At 34.6% G+C, this 20,280-nt stretch overlaps 1 protein-coding gene across 1 annotated transcript; it reads left to right on the top strand.

Annotated features, from left to right (window-relative positions):
- Positions 1–364: 364 nt before the first annotated feature.
- On the top strand, positions 365–19,537 carry LOC132294039 (uncharacterized). Its single transcript, XM_059791760.1, has 15 exons — positions 365–765; positions 1,694–2,096; positions 2,193–2,370; positions 2,454–2,593; positions 9,109–10,003; positions 10,207–10,307; positions 10,555–10,699; positions 10,858–10,926; positions 11,023–11,068; positions 12,068–12,537; positions 13,680–13,759; positions 15,163–15,298; positions 16,951–17,140; positions 18,719–18,801; positions 18,915–19,537. The coding sequence occupies exons 1-15, from the start codon at positions 666–668 to the stop codon at positions 19,035–19,037; spliced, it is 3,159 nt and encodes a 1,052-aa protein (XP_059647743.1). The 5' UTR covers positions 365–665; the 3' UTR covers positions 19,038–19,537.
- The last annotated feature ends 743 nt before the right edge of the window (positions 19,538–20,280 follow it).

Below are 20,280 nucleotides of genomic sequence, written 5' to 3'. Positions count from 1 at the left end.
ACTGTCCTACATCATTTTGAGTTTTTGAGGTCGGTCTATACCTAGGTTAGACAAGGTTTGTATATTTTTAGTAGAACCCCTTACATTTTTCGTTTTTGACACGCATAGTTTTTCTCCTCATGTAATCAGACATAATATTTTAGAAAAAAAAAATAAAAAAATCAGACATAATATTTTTTTTTGCTGACATTATAAAAAAATTAATTTATAACGGCCTTCTCATTCTCTTTTTTTTTTTTTTTTTTTTTTTATTATTTTTTGATAAGAAGTGTTTACAAGTCAAACAAAGGGCATTTACGTCATCCGACCTCGGTAATTCTCTAATTTACGACGAGTAACGACGATTTTTATCTTTCCTTCCCACGTTTTTTCATGTGTGTACCTCTCTCACCCAAGAAAGAGGACCAACTCTAGAGAGAGAACCAGAAAGAACAAGAAAACAGCGCAGGAGAAAGAAATGAAACTCCTGGTTACTTGCTGATTAGGTCTATATTTCCCACCAAACAAACAGACACACAAATCGTGGCTCTTTTAGGTCTTATTAAGGTTCTTCCTGTAAAAACGATCGATACGGATTTCCAAGGGTTTGAAACTGAGGGTTTGATCGGAACACCGATTTTTCTTTGAATTCAAAGCGCATAAGATTTAGGGTTTCTTTTGATGCAATGAAGGCAATGGAGACCTTGCAAGATCTAATCGAAGAAGCAAAGGTTCGAACAGTTTGGTGGGCTCTTTGTATCTTCGCGATATCTTACTTCTTGACAAGTAAGTTATTCAATTTTATCCAAGTCAATTTAGTGGGTTTCGTTTTCATAGTACAGTTCAGAGTTCCTCTTTGGAAATCTTAAATCCGATTTCAGGATGATTTGTTGTTGTCTGAATTATAGAATTGTTAAATTTGCGTTCTGCTATGTATGATTCTGTTTTGATTTGGATGTTGAAGTCAAAAAAATTGCAGTACGCAGCCCTGTGTTTGGTTGCCTGGAAAAATTGACGAAAAGGAAGACTTTAAAATATTTAATTTTTTAGTCTCTTAAAATGAAAATTTTGGACCCGAATTAGCTGCATCAGGCTTAATTCACTGCAATTTGTTGGTTTTTGTTACCCAAACGTTGAATGTCCATGACTTCAAAAAAGAGTACAAACTTGAGCAAACCACGAGAGTTGAACTTGACCCAAGGCCCCTTATCATGATAGACAACCACTTTCTGCATAAGTCTAAGATATTGGAAAGGCGATAAGTTAAATATTTATGCCCTGTATTATATTTTCGTTTGCGGTCAGACTCTCCATTATGTTTGGGCTAACATGTTCACCAATTATAATCACCAGGGAGACGGTGAGATTGGAGTCCTATACCTTATCATGCCACTGACCAACTTTTTTAATAGTTTAAGCTGTTAAAAAATGGGTAATAATCTATATCAAGTTCTTGTCGTAATAGCAACCAGTTGCAGGTGAAAAGCGGAAACAACTCAATCTCTTAACTATGGCTGCCTTGAGAATTGCTCACTTGAACATTAAATCTTTTTTTTAAGGGTTGGGTTGGAGGTTGGTCTTGTTTGGTCTCTCTTCTTCCTTTTTTTTTGGCTTCATTGCAATGAGATGTTAATGGAGTTCATATTGAGCCTGTCTCAGTTGTTCCAGTGTTATTTATCATCTTTGTGTTTCTAAATTTTGATATTAATTGCAGACACAAGTAAATCAATGTGGATGAATATTCCTATATCAATCCTCTTGGTTTCTGCATTGCGGATTTTACTTAATGAGGTGGAGTTCCGTTGGAAGGTCCGGAAAGTTCATAAACAAACATATTTGTCACATTTAGAGAAGAAGCAATTGTCTGTGAATGACTCTCGTCTTTCTACAATGCCACCCCCGCCAAAATGGAAGAGGAAAATTGACTCTCCTCTTGTTGAGGCTGCAATGGAGGAGTTTATTAACAAGCTTTTGAAAGATTTTGTGGTAGATTTGTGGTATTCAGATATCACACCCGACAAGGAGGCCCCTGAGCTAATACATGCAATAATAATGGATGTTCTTGGTGAAATATCTGGAAGAATCAAAGAGATAAACCTTGTTGACTTGTTGACAAGGTAGATTTTTAATAAGAGAATGAACATCTTTGTTGAGAACCTTTCTTAATTCTTTGAGTACTTGATGACAGAAGCATTAATTGTTCAATCTTTCAGGGATATAGTTGACTTAGTAGGCGATCATCTAGACCTTTTCAGAAGAAACCAAGCTGCTATTGGTGTGGACGTTATGGGAACCCTGTCGTCAGAAGAGAGGGATGAAAGATTGAAACATCATCTTATGGATTCTAAGGAGCTTCACCCTGCATTGATATCTCCAGAGTGTGAGTACAAGGTGTGAGTGGAGTGTCCTGATGAGATTTTTATGACTCTTGGATTTTAATTTTTTGATTGCCAACTAATACTTTTATTTTATAGGTTCTTCAGCAGCTTATTGGTGGAATGATAGCTACAGTGCTAAGACCACGAGAATCCCAGTGCCCCCTTGTTCGATGCATTGCACGAGAGCTTGTAACTTGCTTGGTGATGCAACCAGTTATGAATTTTGCAAGCCCTGGGTGAGTTATAATTTTATTGTTATATTATTAATCATTGGCTTGTATTTCATTTGCAAAATGTTGTATACAATACAATATTTAATTAGAAAATTTTATCATTTATGGCACAAGACCATTAATGTGATTGGAATTGTTAGTTAAATTAATTGAAAAGGGAGAATGTTTTACTTGCAAGTGCTTGGATTGACCTTTGGTAGTCATGGCATGAATTTTCTATTCTGTTTTGCTTTGTACATCTTATTTTCAAATGGGTTGTGCGCCCTCTTCGTGTACCTTTTGATTTGTTTATTTTACTAAATAATTGATCCTCTATCAAGATATATATTTTTTATAATCATCTCTTAGTGCTTTTAGATACTTCTAAAGGAAACTTAATAATAAAATTAGAAATGAGGAGAAATGCATTAGAATCAAAAGGTTTAAAAATTAGGACTAAAACTAAATATATTCAATGTTAATTTAATATTGAGTTGAATACTGATAATATGATGATCAAGCTTCAAAATTAAAGGATTATCCAATTATAACCATTTTCGATATTTAGGGTCAATAATGCAAAAGGAAGGTGAGATAGATGGTTATATAATTAGTAGAGGATCAAATAGTTGTTAAACCAGCTATTTTATATGGTGCTGAAGAACAATGAATTCACGTAGCTAAAATGAAGATGTTAAGATGAATGGTAAAAGTAGCTAGAATAGATAGGGCTACTAATCAGATTATATAAGGGAGAATAATGATTGGCACATATTGGTGATAAAATAAGAGAAAGTAGACTTAAGTGGTATAGACATATTTTTTTGAAGGTCTATAAATGCATTGTTAAGAAGAGGAATACTAATTTGTACTTTGTATAGAGGGCAAGAGACAAAGAGGGCGACTGAAATTACCATTGAATGATATTATTAAAATGAGTTTAAAAAATTAAATATTATAGGAAAGATGGTTTGTAATAGAAAATAATGGAAAAACAGAATTCATGTGGCCGGCCCATTTATATGGGATTAAGGCAAGGCCGCAAGGATGATGGTGATAATGAATCCTCTCTCAAGTTCTTAGTACATTCGCTCACATGTGATATAGTTAGAAGACTTAGTATAATTACTAACGTATAATATCATTATATGAATAAAAGAGAAATTTGACAAAAGGTTCTTGAGCATTATAACTTCTGCAATTAGCTTACTACATTATCCATTATTGGAGAAGCCAGTGAAGAAATTGACAGAAGTCATATCAAAGTGGAAAATATATGAGGAGCTATTAGCCAAATTGAAGAAATTGCACGAACTGGATTCTATCTTAGGAGCCCCTGTTCTCCGGATCTATGTATCCTATGGGAGAAAACAAGTATGACCACGAAGTACAAATAAATTTAGTAAAGAACTTACAAGGGAAGGAGCCCAAAGTGTTAATCCCAAGGGGTCAAGTGGGTAAGAACTTGGCTTTGGTGCCTCAGGAACCATCACGTCTAAGGTTTGAATCCTCTTGAGTGCAAACAATTCTTTTTTTTTTTTTTTTCGGAAAATAAGGAGCCCAATGTGTCAAGAGACCAAATTCTATAATAGGATGAAAAGAACAAACTTTTTTAGGTAATTAAGGAAATAGGCTATTACCAGAGTCTAGTCAATAAGATTTCTTCTGATGTTAGATGTTAAAGAAAACCCACTAGAGCAACAGATGACAAGATTAGTGATATGAGAGTTAAGAGATGAAAAGAGACAACGTACAATGGCAAATAGATCCTTTGAAGAGTGGTGATTGGGATGAACATGCTTAGAGGAGGAGGAATAAAGTGAGAACTCCACTTAATCCTCTTATGAAGTATGAACCAATCCTGAGTTGTTAAAGGCGCGCTTAAGCTCCAAAAAAGCCCTAGCGACCAAGGAGGAAAACAAATGACAGCCAGGGAGTTCTGTGATTGGGTTTGTAGATTCTTGGGTGGCAACTGGGGTTATGGGTATTGTGTTTGGTTGCCGATGGCTTTAGGTGGTGGTTGTGCTGAACTTCCGGTTGGGATTTGGGTTCTCTACTAGGTTTTTTTTTTTTCAATTGGGATTTGGCTTTGTGACAGGTGATGATGATGGAGGTTTTGGGTGGACAGGGTTTTGCACCAGTGGGTTGTGGTGGTGAAAGCATGGTTGATGTTTTGGTAACTCTGTTGGTGGTTGATTGGTTTGGCGGGCTGTCTGGATTACCGGACTGGTGTGGCGGTGTTGGCTGGTGTTGGAACATTTACTACTGCTACCTGCAACAGAGAAGAAAGAGGGCAAAAAATAAAATAAAATATAAAAGAACAGAAAATAAAATAAAATAATAGATTGTTATAATTGAAGAACAGCAAAGCAAATATATATATTTTTAAATAATAATAAACCTAAACTACAACTAGTAGAAGAATTAAATTAACTTAAATTCGATTAGTTTCTTGTTGCACTCCCCGCAAGGGCGCCACAAACTTGATGTTGACTTTAAAGTATAACTCGCAAGTGCACGAATCTATTGGAAATAGATAGGCAAGAACGAGGTTGAACCCAAGGGAATGCTTTGAAGAAAAACTAATACAAATTCGAATTAAATTAAAACTAACCTAGTTACCCAATTTGATTGCAGAGTGAAAATTATAGTGAACATGCAAGATTAAAATAAAAATAAAGATTGAAATCAATAGAGAGAAAACACTAGAGCATCGGATTCCGCCAACCATTAAATCCATAAAGTCTCAATCATCAATTAATCAATTCCCTAAGTAATAAAAACAATTCGGAAGTCACTCCATTGTTTTCGAAATATTTTATCATTAAAACTCAAGTAAGATATATTCAAAACTAGATTTTCCTTCGCTTAAAAGTTTTAAAATTCTAAGCATCCTATGTATTTAACTTAATGAAAAATATAGGATCAAAGATTATTACTTTTTAAGAGTATAAAAACCAAGCTTAGAGTAATTGTAATAATTTTTAACTACTACACATACATGATATAAATGGTGGAAGAAACATAAAACAACTAATCATAAGAAGCGAAAATTATAAACATTAAAACCATACACATGGGAATCGATCATTGAATATAAGAGCTTTACTTCATTAATGGAGGTTTCCTCCTCAACCTTAGTTGGGAGTTTAGTTACACATGATGAAAGAAGAATAAAACAAATAGATGAAGAACAACATGATTAAAAGAAACCAAAGTAAATAAAACCCGGAATTCTTCCAACTTGTTTCTCTCTGCCTCCTCCTATTAGCTAGCGTGTATGTGTGGTAGTTAGAAATTATTACAATTAATCTAGGCTTGGTTTTTATACTCTTTCACCATTTATATCATGTATCGAGTCTGAAAGTAGTGACGTTGTATACTATAAAATAACATCAAAGGTTGTGTCTGTTTCCAGCCTTCCTACCCAAACAACCTCTCTAGCTTGGACCAGCACTACATAGTGCCCTTTTAGGCAATCAGAATAGTATCTTACCCTGAGGAGTGTTGACACCTCCTTAATCTTCTTCTTTCAAAAGGTCTTCCCATCCAATTTACTTGGGCATTTAAAATAGGTTCCACTCAAGACTCGGAATTCTCGACCTTACGCTTCTTTAAGGGCCCGTTTACTAACACTTTCACCTTCTTATTTTTACTTTCTCTAAAAGCAAAATCATAATTTTGATTCCTTGAAGTGAAATAAAGAATAAATTATGTTCAATAATTTTTTCTACTTTCAATATTTTGAAAGCAAAAAAATAGAAAGTTAGTTCAATAAATTATAAATTTATTTTTGTTTTCGTGGTCATCATTCTCTCTCTAAAAAGGGTATCTGGGTTTGATGATAATTGTTTGGCTTCCTCAATGGCGAACTAAGCAAGCAAAAATTTATCAACATAAGTATAGAAAAAGTGAGGGCATGAAACTATGACTCCAAAGAAGAACCTGATAAAGATTAAAGAGCTCATCTGTTCCTCCATACATATCAATGTCATCTCGATTCTTTGGCATGCACAGAGTAGAAAAGGTCTGTTCCTCCATACATATCAATGTCATCTCGATTCTTTGGCATGCACATAGTAGAAAAGGTAGGCTCTGTAAACAGACCCTTGTTGTAGACAATGTAATTATCATCAATTTTTGGTCGTCCGTCACCTTCTCCTGGTTGAATAATCTCTTGTCCTAAAGTTGTGGCCTCTCTTCTTCTCCGGCAACGACGACGCCGCCGGAATCAAGTAGTAGTTGGTGTGGTTGAAAAGAGAGAAATAGATGAGTTTGATAGAGGAAATCGTCAATCCAAATCCTACATCAGTCCAGCGATCCGATGAAATTGAGGCATAGTTGTCTGAAATTGGAAGAAATTGAGTCATAGTTGTCTGCAATTGGAAGAAATCGGGGTGATGAGATGATGGGTCAACAGTAGAAGGAGGAAGAGGTTTCAGTCTTCAATGGATGATCGGCGGCGGTTTGTGGTGGTAGAGAGAAGAAGAGAGAGGAGCTGGTGTCCCTGCCATCGCCGGTCACTAATCGGCCGATTCCAAACTTGCAGTGGTTGTGGTGTGGTCTTGGTGATAGGAGAGGATGATGGGTTAGAGGAAGAAAGAGGGGTAGTATAGTAATTTTGGTGGGATAACAGTGGGGAAAGTAATTCCCGTCTACAGTGGAAAAAATAAAGAAAGTATCAAATTGTCACTTTCTCTTTTCTTCATTAAAAGAGAAATTACTTTTTTGAAGTAAAAAAGTAAAATTACTTTATCAAACATGATTTTTAATTTTACTTCTCAATTTTAGGAATTAACAGTAAAAATCAGGAATCATTCCTGTTACTAAACAGGCCCTAAGTTTTGGTAAGGTAGCAAAAAGAAATCAAATCTTCGTTGTTCTTCCTTTGGTCATAAATGATTTAATTGTCAAGCAGACTCAAGCTTCATTTTTTAATCAACAATCTTCAAGGACATAGATTCCATAACAAGTATATGTGATTGTTGTTTAACACAAGTACAGTACATCATGAATAAGTGGAAGTCATAAAAAAAGATCTTATAATAAGAGAGAAAATATTCATGGAAGTTAGAAGTGCCATGGAGATAAAAACAAGAAAAAATCATCTCAGTTGATTTGGCTCAATGCAACATGGACCTAATGCACCTTTTTATGGAGTGATTGCATCCGATTCAAATATAAGAATGGACTTGAAATAATCTGACCAGAATGTGAGTCTATGTACCCTGTTGGGGTTTATGTAGTTTCTCTTAGAAAGGATGTGTTGTCCTTGGTCCTTGGATTGTATATAGGATTTGGCTTCACAAAGAGTCGATAGGAGAAGATCGTTCTATATAGATTACTAAAGAAGTTACTTATCAAAAAAAAAAAGAAAAAAAAAAAAGATTACTAAAGTAGTTGAAATTAATGGTGATGTTATTTTCTCTTTGTACTTGAAAAATTACCAACAAAAAAGATGGAAAAATGAACATGGAAAAATACCGTGTTTATTCGAAAAAAGAATGCTATGTATTTTTAATTTTCTTTTCTTTTTAAAATTTTAAAAGTTAACATAAAAGCATATTTAACAAATAGTTTATGTGCACGCCCCACTTGCATCCTCTATACGTATATGTGTCTGAAAATAGCTAGGCATAGTTTGGGTGACATACACAACATACAGATTTCCTTTGTAACATTGATTGTTAAGTAGCTCCTTTCCTTTTCCTTTTGAAGATAGATTTACAAATTTTTCGGTAAATAATATTGTTTACACTTTTAGAATAAGGTTGCATGAGGTTCATCAATATAACAATATACATGATTTTTTATTATGTAGGTTGTAATTTTTCTTTGAAATTTGATTTATTTATTGTGTTATTAACTTAGAATTTAAAATTTTAATGATGGTGCTTTCGATTGTTAATTTCATAAGTGGTGCTGTCTAATTACATGCCCGAATAGATTCGTGTTTGAATATATATATATATATGTGTGTGTGTGTGTGCCGGAAATGTCAAATAAATTTGAGCTTTTGTGTTTATTGCAAGTCATGACTTTGATGATATCCTTGTCTTCAGAGTACATCTTATGTCGTGTGGTAATGTTGTGTGTTTCTATTTTTTGTTTGCATCAGCATTTTACTACACTACCTATCACATTTGTAATTATTTTGTTTCTGAAGAAAGTTACAAAAAATAAGAGTTTCTTGATAAAGTTCTCTCCAACTTAGGGTTTTTTTTTTCTCTACAACTTGGGGGTTTTTATTTGGGTACAGTGATAAAACCTCAGGTTGTCAAGCGTGAGAACTCAGGTTTACTGCAGCCACTTTGTGGAAATTATTCCAAGTGTGTTGTCAGTCTGTCCTTTCAGCACCCTCAATTAATGGGACCACACTGAATAATGGCCTTTTAATTTGTGGGTGTGCTTTAGTGGGCTCACATCCATAATTACTTCAACTCGGACATGCAATTAATTGTGTGAAACACACAGTAGTCTTTGCATTTTCCCTTCATTTAAAAATTCAATTTTTTATCAAACGATTTCTTTGTTCTCAGGTACATTAACGAGTTGATTGAATACATTTTCCTTGCTAATAAAGATGATGAGAGTAAAGATGTAGGTGATTATCAGTCACCTAATTTAATGGATCATAAACATGACCGTGCTGTTGCTGCATATGGTGTAGAAAATGGTGAATCTACTTCGAGGAAAAACGCATCTTCCTACAATCAAGGCACTGATACGATGTTGTCTAGAACAGAAAATCAGAGAGATACAACCTTCAATGCTTCAGGAAATTCCTTTTCTAATACAGTTTGTGAAGAACTTGCGCAGCCACGGGCAGCTGACTGGGCACGAGTGCTGGATGCAGCAACCCAGAGAAGAACAGAAGTTCTTATGCCTGAAAACCTCGAGAACTTGTGGACCAAAGGAAGAAACTATAAAAAGAAGGCTCAGAAGAATGCTAAAGCAGGACTTCAGGCACCTTTTACAAAAGGCTCAGAAATAAACAAGGCAATACCTACAAAAAGTTCGGGTAAAGAAGTGTCAATGCACAGGCCTGAAATTCTTACTGGAATGGAAGATAAAGCTCTGTTGCAGTTACCACCAAGGTCGCGCCCAGTTTCTCAACAAAGTGATGGGAACTATGATGGGGCACATGTGTCTCAGAATCTGAACAAGAATCCATCTTCCGAGAGGGGGTGTCTTGATGATAAATTGGAGGATTTCACTTCTCTCACTGCTAATGGAAGGCTTAAAAGATCAAATAGCACTTCTGCTTTAAAAGTTGAACCTAATATGGATAAAGCAGTCACAGGTGATGGTGGTGGATCCATTATCACAGAGTTCTACAGCCCAGATTTTGACAGACGAGTGCATAGCATTACAAGTGCTACGAATATGGTGTCCTGTGATGACGGATTACATGGCCCAAAGCTTAGGTGCCGGGTAAGCCTGTTTTGTAGGATAAAAAGTACTCACGGGGTATAATATTTTAGCAAACTGTGAAGAGATTTTAATTGTAGGAAAGTCAAAGAAGCTTTGTGAGCTACATTCTTTATAATTTATGATCTTAAATGCTTGCCTTGAGTTTAAGTTAATTCTTCTATTGCATATTGCAACCAGCCTTTGATGCTAACAATTTCCTGCAGGTTATAGGAGCATACTTTGAGAAACTTGGGTCAAAATCTTTTGCAGTTTATTCAATTGCAGTGACAGATGCAGATAAAAACACTTGGTTTGTGAAAAGAAGGTCTCGTTCTCATCTCAATTTCTATAGCGATCAAAATTCTGGGTCATTGATGCACATGTTTCTATGTTTATTGACCTAGCTGTTTAAATTTTATCATTGCACTAAAAGAAGTTCCTGATGCATTTTCTACCAGCATCTTTCAATCTGTCTCTTGAAATCTTCAGTTGACTTTTTCTTCTTTGTTTCCTTTCTTCTTCTTCTTTTTTTTTTCCCCTCTCTCTCTCTCTCTCCAAATCCCTATCAACAGGTACAGGAATTTTGAGAGGTTGCATCGACATCTTAAGGAAATTCCTAATTATACATTACACTTGCCACCCAAAAGGATATTCTCCTCGAGCACAGAGGATGCTTTTGTTCATCAGCGCTGCATTCAGCTTGACAAATATCTGCAAGTATAGTTCAGCCCATGCTTGGCAATTTTTTTATTAATGTGTCTCCATTTTCTGTTACTTTAATTTTATATTCTTTAATGTGTCTTAATTAATTTATGTTAACATATCCAATATAGTTCAACCCTGCTCAGCAACTTTAATTATGCTGTTTTTGCCAGGATCTCTTGTCAATAGCTAACGTTGCTGAACAACATGAAGTGTGGGATTTTTTGAGTGATTCCTCAAAGGTATGCATTTTTGTGTAATTTTCATTTTGTCATTCAATTAAATGTCTGCACATAACTTTTCCTCTTTCCACTAACTATTGTTTTTTGTTTATGAAGAACTACTCGTTTGGAAAATCTTCCTCGGTGATGAGAACTCTAGCAGGTACCTGGCTTTTCTTCTTGGTTACAAGATTCCTAGATTTCTATTTTTATACTTTGAATTTATGTTTATGGTTGGTGTTATAAAAAATTAATCAATTAATATCCTTCGTTGAACACTTTATCCTGTTGCTCAATACTAAATTACAATAGGTGGTGGGTACTGGAAAATAAATTTGGGTACCTCTAAGTACTACCTAAATGGATTAGAAATTTAGAATTAGAGAAGCACTGCTATGTGTAATTACATTTGTTAACTGTGGTTGAATCTCTAGTTGAAAATAAACAACCTCCATCAGTTAACTTTGATTAGATTTCTTTAAGTTAGCACGTGTTAGTCCTGGAAGGCTGGTAAATATAAATGCTAAAAACGAATAGTTTATGCAACTTGTCTTTCTCTTTGTCAGAGGCCTATAGTAGGCTGGTAGACTGGTAAATATATATTTGATTAGTTGTTGTTGCATGGATGAACTTTTTGTGTAGCTTACACCTTCAGCTTACATGTTGGAGAAATTCTATTACCTAAACTTTTCCACTGCCAAAGTTCTGGAAAACTAATATATTGAGGAGCTTTGTTAATACAAGCTGTCATTATGTGGGAACAGTAAAAGATCCTCTTCTTATCATGCCAACAGTAACTTTTTGATCATGTATCTGGTTTATTGATTGTGAAAATATAACTTAGGTGCTATTTGATAAAATTGAAAATTTAGGACTGAAAATTTTAAGTGCTAATTATAAAATAAATTTTATTTATACGTTTCAATTTTCAGTGCTTAGGGATAAGTGGAGTTCCATGCACTTAAAAATTTTAAGTGAATCTTATTCTTTTAAGTTGTATCTAAATTGTGTTACAAAATGCACATAATTAGATAAGTATTTAACTTATTCAGAATTATGAATTGAGTTGAGTTGTCAAGCAGCACCTTAGTGTTTTTTTTTTTCCTCGCTATTTTTTCAGAAAATTTTGTTTTCATTATTATTTTTTGTTCTAATTAAACAGTGAATGTGGATGATGCTATGGATGATATAGTACGTCAATTCAAAGGGGTTTCAGATGGCTTAGTGCGGAAAGTCGTTGGCTCAACTTCCTCTCAGTATGAGGCAGCTTCTTCAATTTCATACAGGAACCTGTCAATTAATGCAGATGAGACAAATAAACACGTTTCATGGCAAAATTCCGCAGAATCAGCAAAAAGCTTTTCTGACCTTGAGGAAGGTGATAATAATGAGACCCATGACCATGAGGAAGTAGGGTCTAGTGCACAAGCTAATGGGTGGCATTCCGACAATGAGTTGAACTCGAGGGGGTTCCCTCCTCGGGTGGTTAAACGCGGTGTAGATTTGAGAATTTTAAATTCCGAGAAGGAACATAAATCAGAGATGATATCCAAATCAATCTGCCTGGGCGAGTTGGCAAGTTCCCTGGTCACCTCTGATCGCCTGGAGGATCCGGTTGAAGTTCCACCAGAGGTATTGTGCATTCAGCAGGGTGCATTTTTTTTCCCCATTTGACTTTTCTTGATTGTGGAGGTGCATGGATTATTTTCACAAATCTATCTGAGCTGATGTTGTTTTTTTTCTTTTCTTCTTCACTGTTTTACGAGTTTTATCCTGCATATCTGGAACTCAGCTGCTTACTGGTTTGCAGCTTGGTTTCATAGAATTGGTCACAGTATTAAAAGAAATGTCCTAGCCAAGAGTTATCTTGCTCATCATCGACATATGAACCATCCCGTATATAGTGTTCTACCTTCTCATTCAGCCATATATTTTAGACCTTTTCCTTTTTACTTCAGTTTTTATCTTTTTGGTCAGTCAATTTTCCTTTTAGAACCTTCCATCTATACCTAAGATCTCCTCCTCAAGGTGTCATCTTTTGTCTTAAAATGTAGGTACACTTCAGTAGTTTTACATGAGTAGTGGATACTGATCAAGACAAACCCATTTCTATCTGGATGCAGTCAACTTGCTTTCTGGAGAGAAATGTTTGGGCATTTGTTAGACAACATATTTAACTTAAGCATTGATAATTTGGAGATGTAAAAATTGACAAGAGGCAAGATGATAATGGCAGTAGAAGAAATAGGCTTATGACTTATAAAATTTGGGAAAAGCCCTGGTAGTGATACAATAAGTGAATGCTAGTTGAGTGTTTCACATGCACTGTGACCTTCAGCTGCATTAAGTAGGACCAATTATATTGTTAATACGTCTGAAAAGACTTAGGGGTCAACTGAATGAATATAGAAGAAAATGATGTAAAAAAATGTAACACCCAAGAAGCAAGAAACACTTTAGACAATTTAGCTGATTTCAAAATGTTGGAACCAAACTTGGGCAATGATTTAAACTGACAAATAAAAACCGACTAGAATTAATAGGACTTGCTAGAATTATTCCAACTTTAATGTGTTAAATTGCATGAATAACTACGAAACTTTCATAAGAAGCAGTTGGATTTATTCAGGGTGGGATCATAGGTTAAGAAAGGACCCAGCAATCATGATCACCTCTTTGATTGAAGAGTATATTCTTTTAATTGTTTTTCATTTCTGGAATGCCCATATTCTTGGTTATGCCTAATAATTTGTTTGGTGATGATTTCCTTGCAGTGGACACCACCAAAGTTAAGCGTACCTGTGTTGAATTTAGTTGATAAGATGTTTCAGCTTAAGAGAAGAGGCTGGCTAAGGTGGGCTAGCTTTCCCTTCAAAATTAGTTGCATGTTCTCTTTATAATTTGAAAGTAAAGATTGCTTGGGAACTGTGATAGTGCATGCAATCAGATTGCTGAAGTGATGCTATGGCGTTTATTTATTCATTGCATGAGATTCTTGTTTGTTTTGAATCTTGATTCCATTTGAGAACATTTGAGAGCCACATTTTAAATTTTGATTCTCTAATGTTATAGGAAACAGAAGTGGTTCTGGCAGTAGAAACATGTATATATTAACCTCTTTGTGAGAACCATTGTAGGAGGATTGGGAGAAAGAAATTATTTGGGGATTTGGAAATTTGATAACAAGTTATCATATACGTGCACGTCTGTGTATAAATGTGTGCATGCATCTGTGATTGCTGCTGCACACTTGGTGTTTGTGGGTCTATCTGATAAATGCATTCATCAATACATTCTGATGAATGTATCCATTTCTAGTTCCACCTTAACTTTCAGTTCAAATTTCTTTTGGTTAGAAATTCTTTGTCCAAGCAAATAGAATTCCATGAATACGTAATCATTCATTAAGCTGCCTTACTTTTCAAGGATTCTTCTCTAAGTTGTCTCTTATGGATAATTGATTAAAGAAAGGAAAATTGTTACTCTTGAGATTGGGTTGCCCAACCTGAGCAACAAAAATAGTAACCCAAGCTTGTCCAAAGATCAGGTTAGGCTCGGGTTAAGCTGCCCAATTTGCAATAGTGCCTCAATGAGTGTGGACTCTTAGCTCCTGATTTTCCAAGTTAAGTAGATTATTTTGGGCAATATCATGTGTTCTCTTCTCTCTATAAGAATACAAGCTATGCACCATCAAGGCCTGTGGCCTAGTGGCACCTCCTCTCCTTTCAAAGTGCAAAAATCAAGGATTCAAGTCTCCCCAACAGCTTTGTAGGAGTACATTGCCGGGGGAAAAAATACAATTTATGCTTTAAGCCAATGGGAAATTCATTAACCAATGGAAAATGGAGCGTGGAAACCTAAAAGGGAAGCCTGTATATAACTTACATTGTATGTCACGATTCAATTGTTTTAAAACATAACTACCACCTCTGATGGGGTTGTTCACGAGTTCCCACTTTTTTTCCTCTGGTTTACTGATTCAGGATGAGATATCTCATCCTCCTTTGCGGATGTCTTCCTTTTAACCACAAAAAGTGTTAGTTGTGACATACCCCAAAAAAGGGAAAAAAATGTTGTTCTTGTGTTTGTAAAATCATCTATAGTTTAGTGATTATACTATTCTTTTCCTTTTTAGCCTTCACAACTTGAAAACTGTAGACTGATGGGTCAGAATGAATTTTTTATCACTTGCAATTTTGTTGTAATACGTTTGATAACCATTTAGCCTCAAATGAGTGGCCATTTTTGTTAATGCAGAAGACAGGTGTTTTGGATATCAAAACAAATATTGCAGTTAATGATGGAAGATGCCATTGACGACTGGCTCTTGAGGCAAATTCAGTGTCTCCGCAGGGAAGATATTATTGCTCAAGGGATTCGGTGGGTCCAAAATGTAAGGAGCGAACCATTCTTACTTATCTTAATTTTATTCAAAGGCTGTGGATGGCAGCCTAAATTTACATTGCAATTGCAAAATTAACAATACCAAGATTAACATTAATAAAGGCATGTGGCCTAGTGGTGTCTCCTCTTCTTCTTTTGATGTTATATTGATTCCCTCAAGGGATGGTAAAAACTGAAGACCATAACAGAGTTCCTTTCCAAATTTAAACTATTCAAAATCAGAGGTAGTCACTCAAATAACATTGGAAAATAGATTTGTACCCAAATTTATCCTTCATATCCTGCATTGGCTGGATGATCAATAGGTAGTTGGAATTTTATCCTTGTTCAGGCTATGCATGACTCAGTCTGCTCAAACTTCAGGCTCGGTTCAGTTGAAACCGCTTATTGCTTTTCCGTACATAAGGACACCTATCTGAGTTTTTGCATTTTGAGGCTGATACAAGGATGCAGTAAGGACTTCGAAATGGATCAAATTAATGTGAGATAAATGTTGAGGAATCCTCACTGGAGATCTTGTTGACATGTTTTGGTATCCATTATCATCACCAGTGTAGCTCAACCTGGGAATTATTTCTGCAGAGTTGAATTTTGAAGATGTTAATGTGTGTCATCTTCAATGTTAATATAGAAGTAGAGAAGAATGGTTATAAGATTTGGAATCTTGAATGTTTTTAAGAACTAATTATGAGCATTAATATCTTGTAATCTTACAGAGATATATTGACCTAAAAAATAATTGTGATGGTTTGAAAAATTAAGATACCATGAAACATCTTTCTTTAAATTATTGAATTTGATATATCATTATAAATAAATTAATAAAGGCATGATCTTATCTGATTAAGTTTGTACGTATATGTTTCTTGCTGGTTGTTACTTCTCTCAAGATGGATTGCCTTTTGTTCTTGATATTATATTTATTATTTTCTGTGTTTGACTTTCACATTTTACTCAATTTGCTCATAGTACCTTGATGCTTACCAATTGAATGAACTATTAGTGAGAGATAAAGATCGATGAAATATGTACATCTATTAGGTCACATTATTGGTGGTGAAGTAGATTAATACTGTTAACAGTCACATCAGATTAAGGAGATCTATAAAAGACATAGTTTACCCCACATAATAATTTCTTGTGTTTTAATATTGATCTAATAATTTCTATGGAAAGAGCACAATAGAAGATCCTTTGCTGGGGAGGAATTACCCATTAGGGCTCTTAAGTATTCTATTATTTGTTCTCTTTTTAGTTGGGGCATGGGGAGAGATTGTTCTTCCGTTGAGGAGTTTTTGGATTTTTTGGGGTCTTTGGATCCCTAGGCTTTTTTGGTTTTTGATCGTGGCTCTTGTACAGCTCTTGGGATGCATTCCCCTTTTGAACGCCTTCTAATACATTTTTACTTATCAAAAATAAAAAAAAATATTGATCTAATTAATCTCATGTATTAGATCTGAACTTTTACTATTTTAATAAATGTGCTACAAGGTTTTCATGAACTCATTTTTTTTTTTTCTTTCGTAAATTTTCTGTTAATGGCAAAGCTTTAATGCAGTCAATTCTAGAAAGAAGAGAAAAAGAGTAGGTAAAGAATCATTGCAAATGTTTTGTTCTTCTAATAATTTATTTCCTTGTCAGGTTCTCTGGCCTGATGGCACCTTTTTTCTGAAATTAACTACTCAAAGTGAAGTGGATGATTGTCAACCTAACCAGAGATTATTCCAAGACACAAGCCACTCAACTGGCAGTAGGGTCTATAAACCCGGGTCTTTTGAGCAAAAACTTGAGGCGGCTCGTAGAGCTAGTGATGTCAAGAAGATGATCTTCAGTAAGTGAAATTCTTCTTCTGCTTTGTCTCAGTTACATCTTCATTGAGTTAATTCTCTCTTGAAATGATCTATAAATCTTGTGAATTTTCTGAACTTAATACTTTGTTGCACTTGTGATCAGTATTCTTTATCAATTTGGTTGATAGTTCCTCTTAGATGGTTTCTCTGTTTTACCAGACAAAGATGATCTCTGTTAATATATTTTTATATTGAAATGTATATAGTCTGAAAGTTCAGTATGTGACTGTTTCATGGCCTTAAATAATCTGGGATTGTGTTGTAGTTCATACAAGATTGGGAGTTTATTAATGTAATGTTGTTTTGGTTTCTTGATGAAAGTTTCTTCAATTAATTCGTTATTTAAGTTTCCATTTAACACTCCTTTCGCGTGTTATTCACTGCTACATATAATCAGATTATAAGTTATAATCCAAGCTTCCAATCCTCGTAAGGAAATTTTCTTATCATAAAACGAAAAAGGAAAACCCTAATAAAGAATGTACTGAAGGCACTACAAATTTTCATTTTATTTTTCCGACCTTTTTTTTTTTTTTTTTTTTAATTGTTTTTTTTTTTTGTTTTGGGGGTGGATGTTTTCCCCTTTTCTTTATTTACTTATTTATTTAATATTTGTTTGGCTGAGATTTCTTTTTACTTTATAATGATGATTTCCCCTTCCTCTTCAAATTTGTTGAAGAAATAGGAAATCAGAGGTAGTATAGGTTTGCAAGTGAAACTGTGAGTGAAATTTAACGCTTTTTTTTCTTACGTTCTCCTTTTATATCTCCAATCTTTTCTTCCTTCTAAATACACCTGTTTTATGGATTTTTGTTTCTTTCTTCCTGCATTTTCGTTATAACTACTCTATTGTGCGCTACATCATGCATTCTTAAATATGTGCCTGTAACTTTGCTTGCCATAGCTGGGGTTGTGCCTAGTGTTTGAGAAACCTGGTTCTTGAAGGGATATTAGAGCTCCTTAAGCTTGAAGAATGAAATTCAATTAATTCCCATCCGATTGCAGATTAATTCCTATCTGATTGGCTACTTTAATTATGTTTTGTACATGTATAATATTTCAAACCTAGATTTGGGCACTTCTGGGTTGATTGGTTGCTTCTAATGCTAGTCCATTTCACAGTCTGCCTAAGTTTCCTGTGCGAAACAAAGCCACTGAAACTTTTACACAACTAATAAAAGCTATGGGAGGACCTTTTTTGGCCTTATGAATGGCCGAGGTTCCTGTTGTCATAAATTTATTCTCAAGCTGAGAAAGGTTGAAGTGGCTTTATACATTCCCCCACTAAAAAAAACAATAATAATAATAATAGCATGAATTAAAAATAATCTACAAGACTGCTAAATTGGAAGATCCTTCCCAGAGACTATATCTGAGCATTACTACGCCACTTTTTACTAGCAGTCATACGAAAGGGGTCTTAGTAGTAGAATTTTATGAAAAATCATAATCACATTCCTTTTTTAGTATTTCATTTGTTTGATACACATGATCTGTAGATTCTTGTGAAAATATAATTAGTAAAAATAAATTCTTCTTTTTTCTTTCTCCTTGGTCAGATGGATCTCCAACTGCTCTGGTCAGCTTGATAGGGCAGAAGCAGTACAAGCGTTGTGCAAAAGACATATATTATTTCCTCCAGGTAAAACCTCCTATAGACCTTTGCACAAAATGCACATGCAATGTGAATACTTTTCATTCTTTATCAGTTTCTTTTGTGACCAACAAGTAGCTTGTGGTTTATTTAAATTGCAGTCTGAAGTCTGTTTGAAGCAACTTGCATATGGAATACTTGAATTGATACTCATATCAGTCTTCCCCGAGCTGCGGGATCTCCTGCTGGATGTTCACAAGAAGATGCGTGTTAAACCTGTATAGGCAGTTGACGAGTTTTAACTTTTTTCACATACAGCTACTCCATTCGAGATTGGGATGATTAACTTCCCAACTATAATGAGGCTCAAAATGTCGTCTTAATTCAAGTTTTGCCAAGGTCACATGATTTTCGCCCGTTAGTTTCCACGGGTTTTACTGGCTTTCTTTTCCTTTTTTTTTTTTTTTCTGTTTTTTTTTTTTTTTTTTTTTTTTTTTTTTTTTTTTTTTTTTTCACCCCGATCCAGTAGTGTTCATTTTACAAACGACGGGATCCATCTCTAAAAGTGTGTAAATTTTTCTCTGGTATGTTGATAACACCTTCCCTCTCTGCCTCTCATTCTAAGTGTGTACAGAAAATCTACATTTACAATCTGTACAGAAGTCATCTTTGGTGTAACACTATCTACTCCAGCAGTTGACCTGGATTTTGCATCGATTTGTGTGGTTAATTGTTGGAGGGAGAGTGAAAGAATTCACAAGCAGTTATAGTCTCTCTTCTTTCATGTGTGTTGGTGCCTCTTTTCATATATTTTTTTTAATTTTCTTTTTCTATTTCAAGAAATCATTTTGAATCATATTCCTTTTTGGAAATCACTGTTGCTGCTGAATCTTTTAGTAAAATTAATTTCCCCCACTTAAAAATACACGCATGCACAGTCAAGAGTAACTGCTGTTGAATGTCCTGAAAAGCCCAAAAATTATTACATGGTCGGGTGGACATGTCATCAAATGGGTGGTTTAATTTTTTTGATTATGTACTTCCTTTGTCCTTTCAAAGTTTTCCAAACTGCGTAGGAACCTATGTAATGTTCTTAAATGATTAATATAACTTGAATATGGACCCCATTATACTTGTATAGCTTAACTTCGTTATCTTGAAATGATTATTTTATTTTATTAAGGGCTTGGATAAGATCTCAAGTTGTATTCATATGCGTTCATGACTCGGAACATAAGAATTTAAGTAATTAGTTGTATATCTTTAAAAAAAATTAGTTTTATGTCATTCGTGTATCTATTTAATGATATTGTGCTATTTCAAAAAAAGTACTAGTGACATAGTGCGCCTCGCCGCACCTAGAATCACTCATTCATCACTTATTAGCTGTTGACTTTTAAAATTACAGTAACTTTAAGGCATGTAATTAATGTATTGTTCTTTTTTAAAATTATAGTAATTTTAATGCATTGTTCTTTTTTAAGATTTTAGCAACTTTAAGATAAGTAATTAATGCATTCTTCTTTT

The sequence above is a fragment of the Cornus florida genome, unplaced genomic scaffold (assembly GCF_030987335.1).
Source record: "Cornus florida cultivar Cherokee Brave unplaced genomic scaffold, ASM3098733v1 CherokeeBrave_3.0.0_Hap2_Chr02, whole genome shotgun sequence".
Lineage (NCBI taxonomy): Eukaryota > Viridiplantae > Streptophyta > Magnoliopsida > Cornales > Cornaceae > Cornus > Cornus florida.
This window is presented reverse-complemented; position numbering and strand designations above follow the sequence as displayed.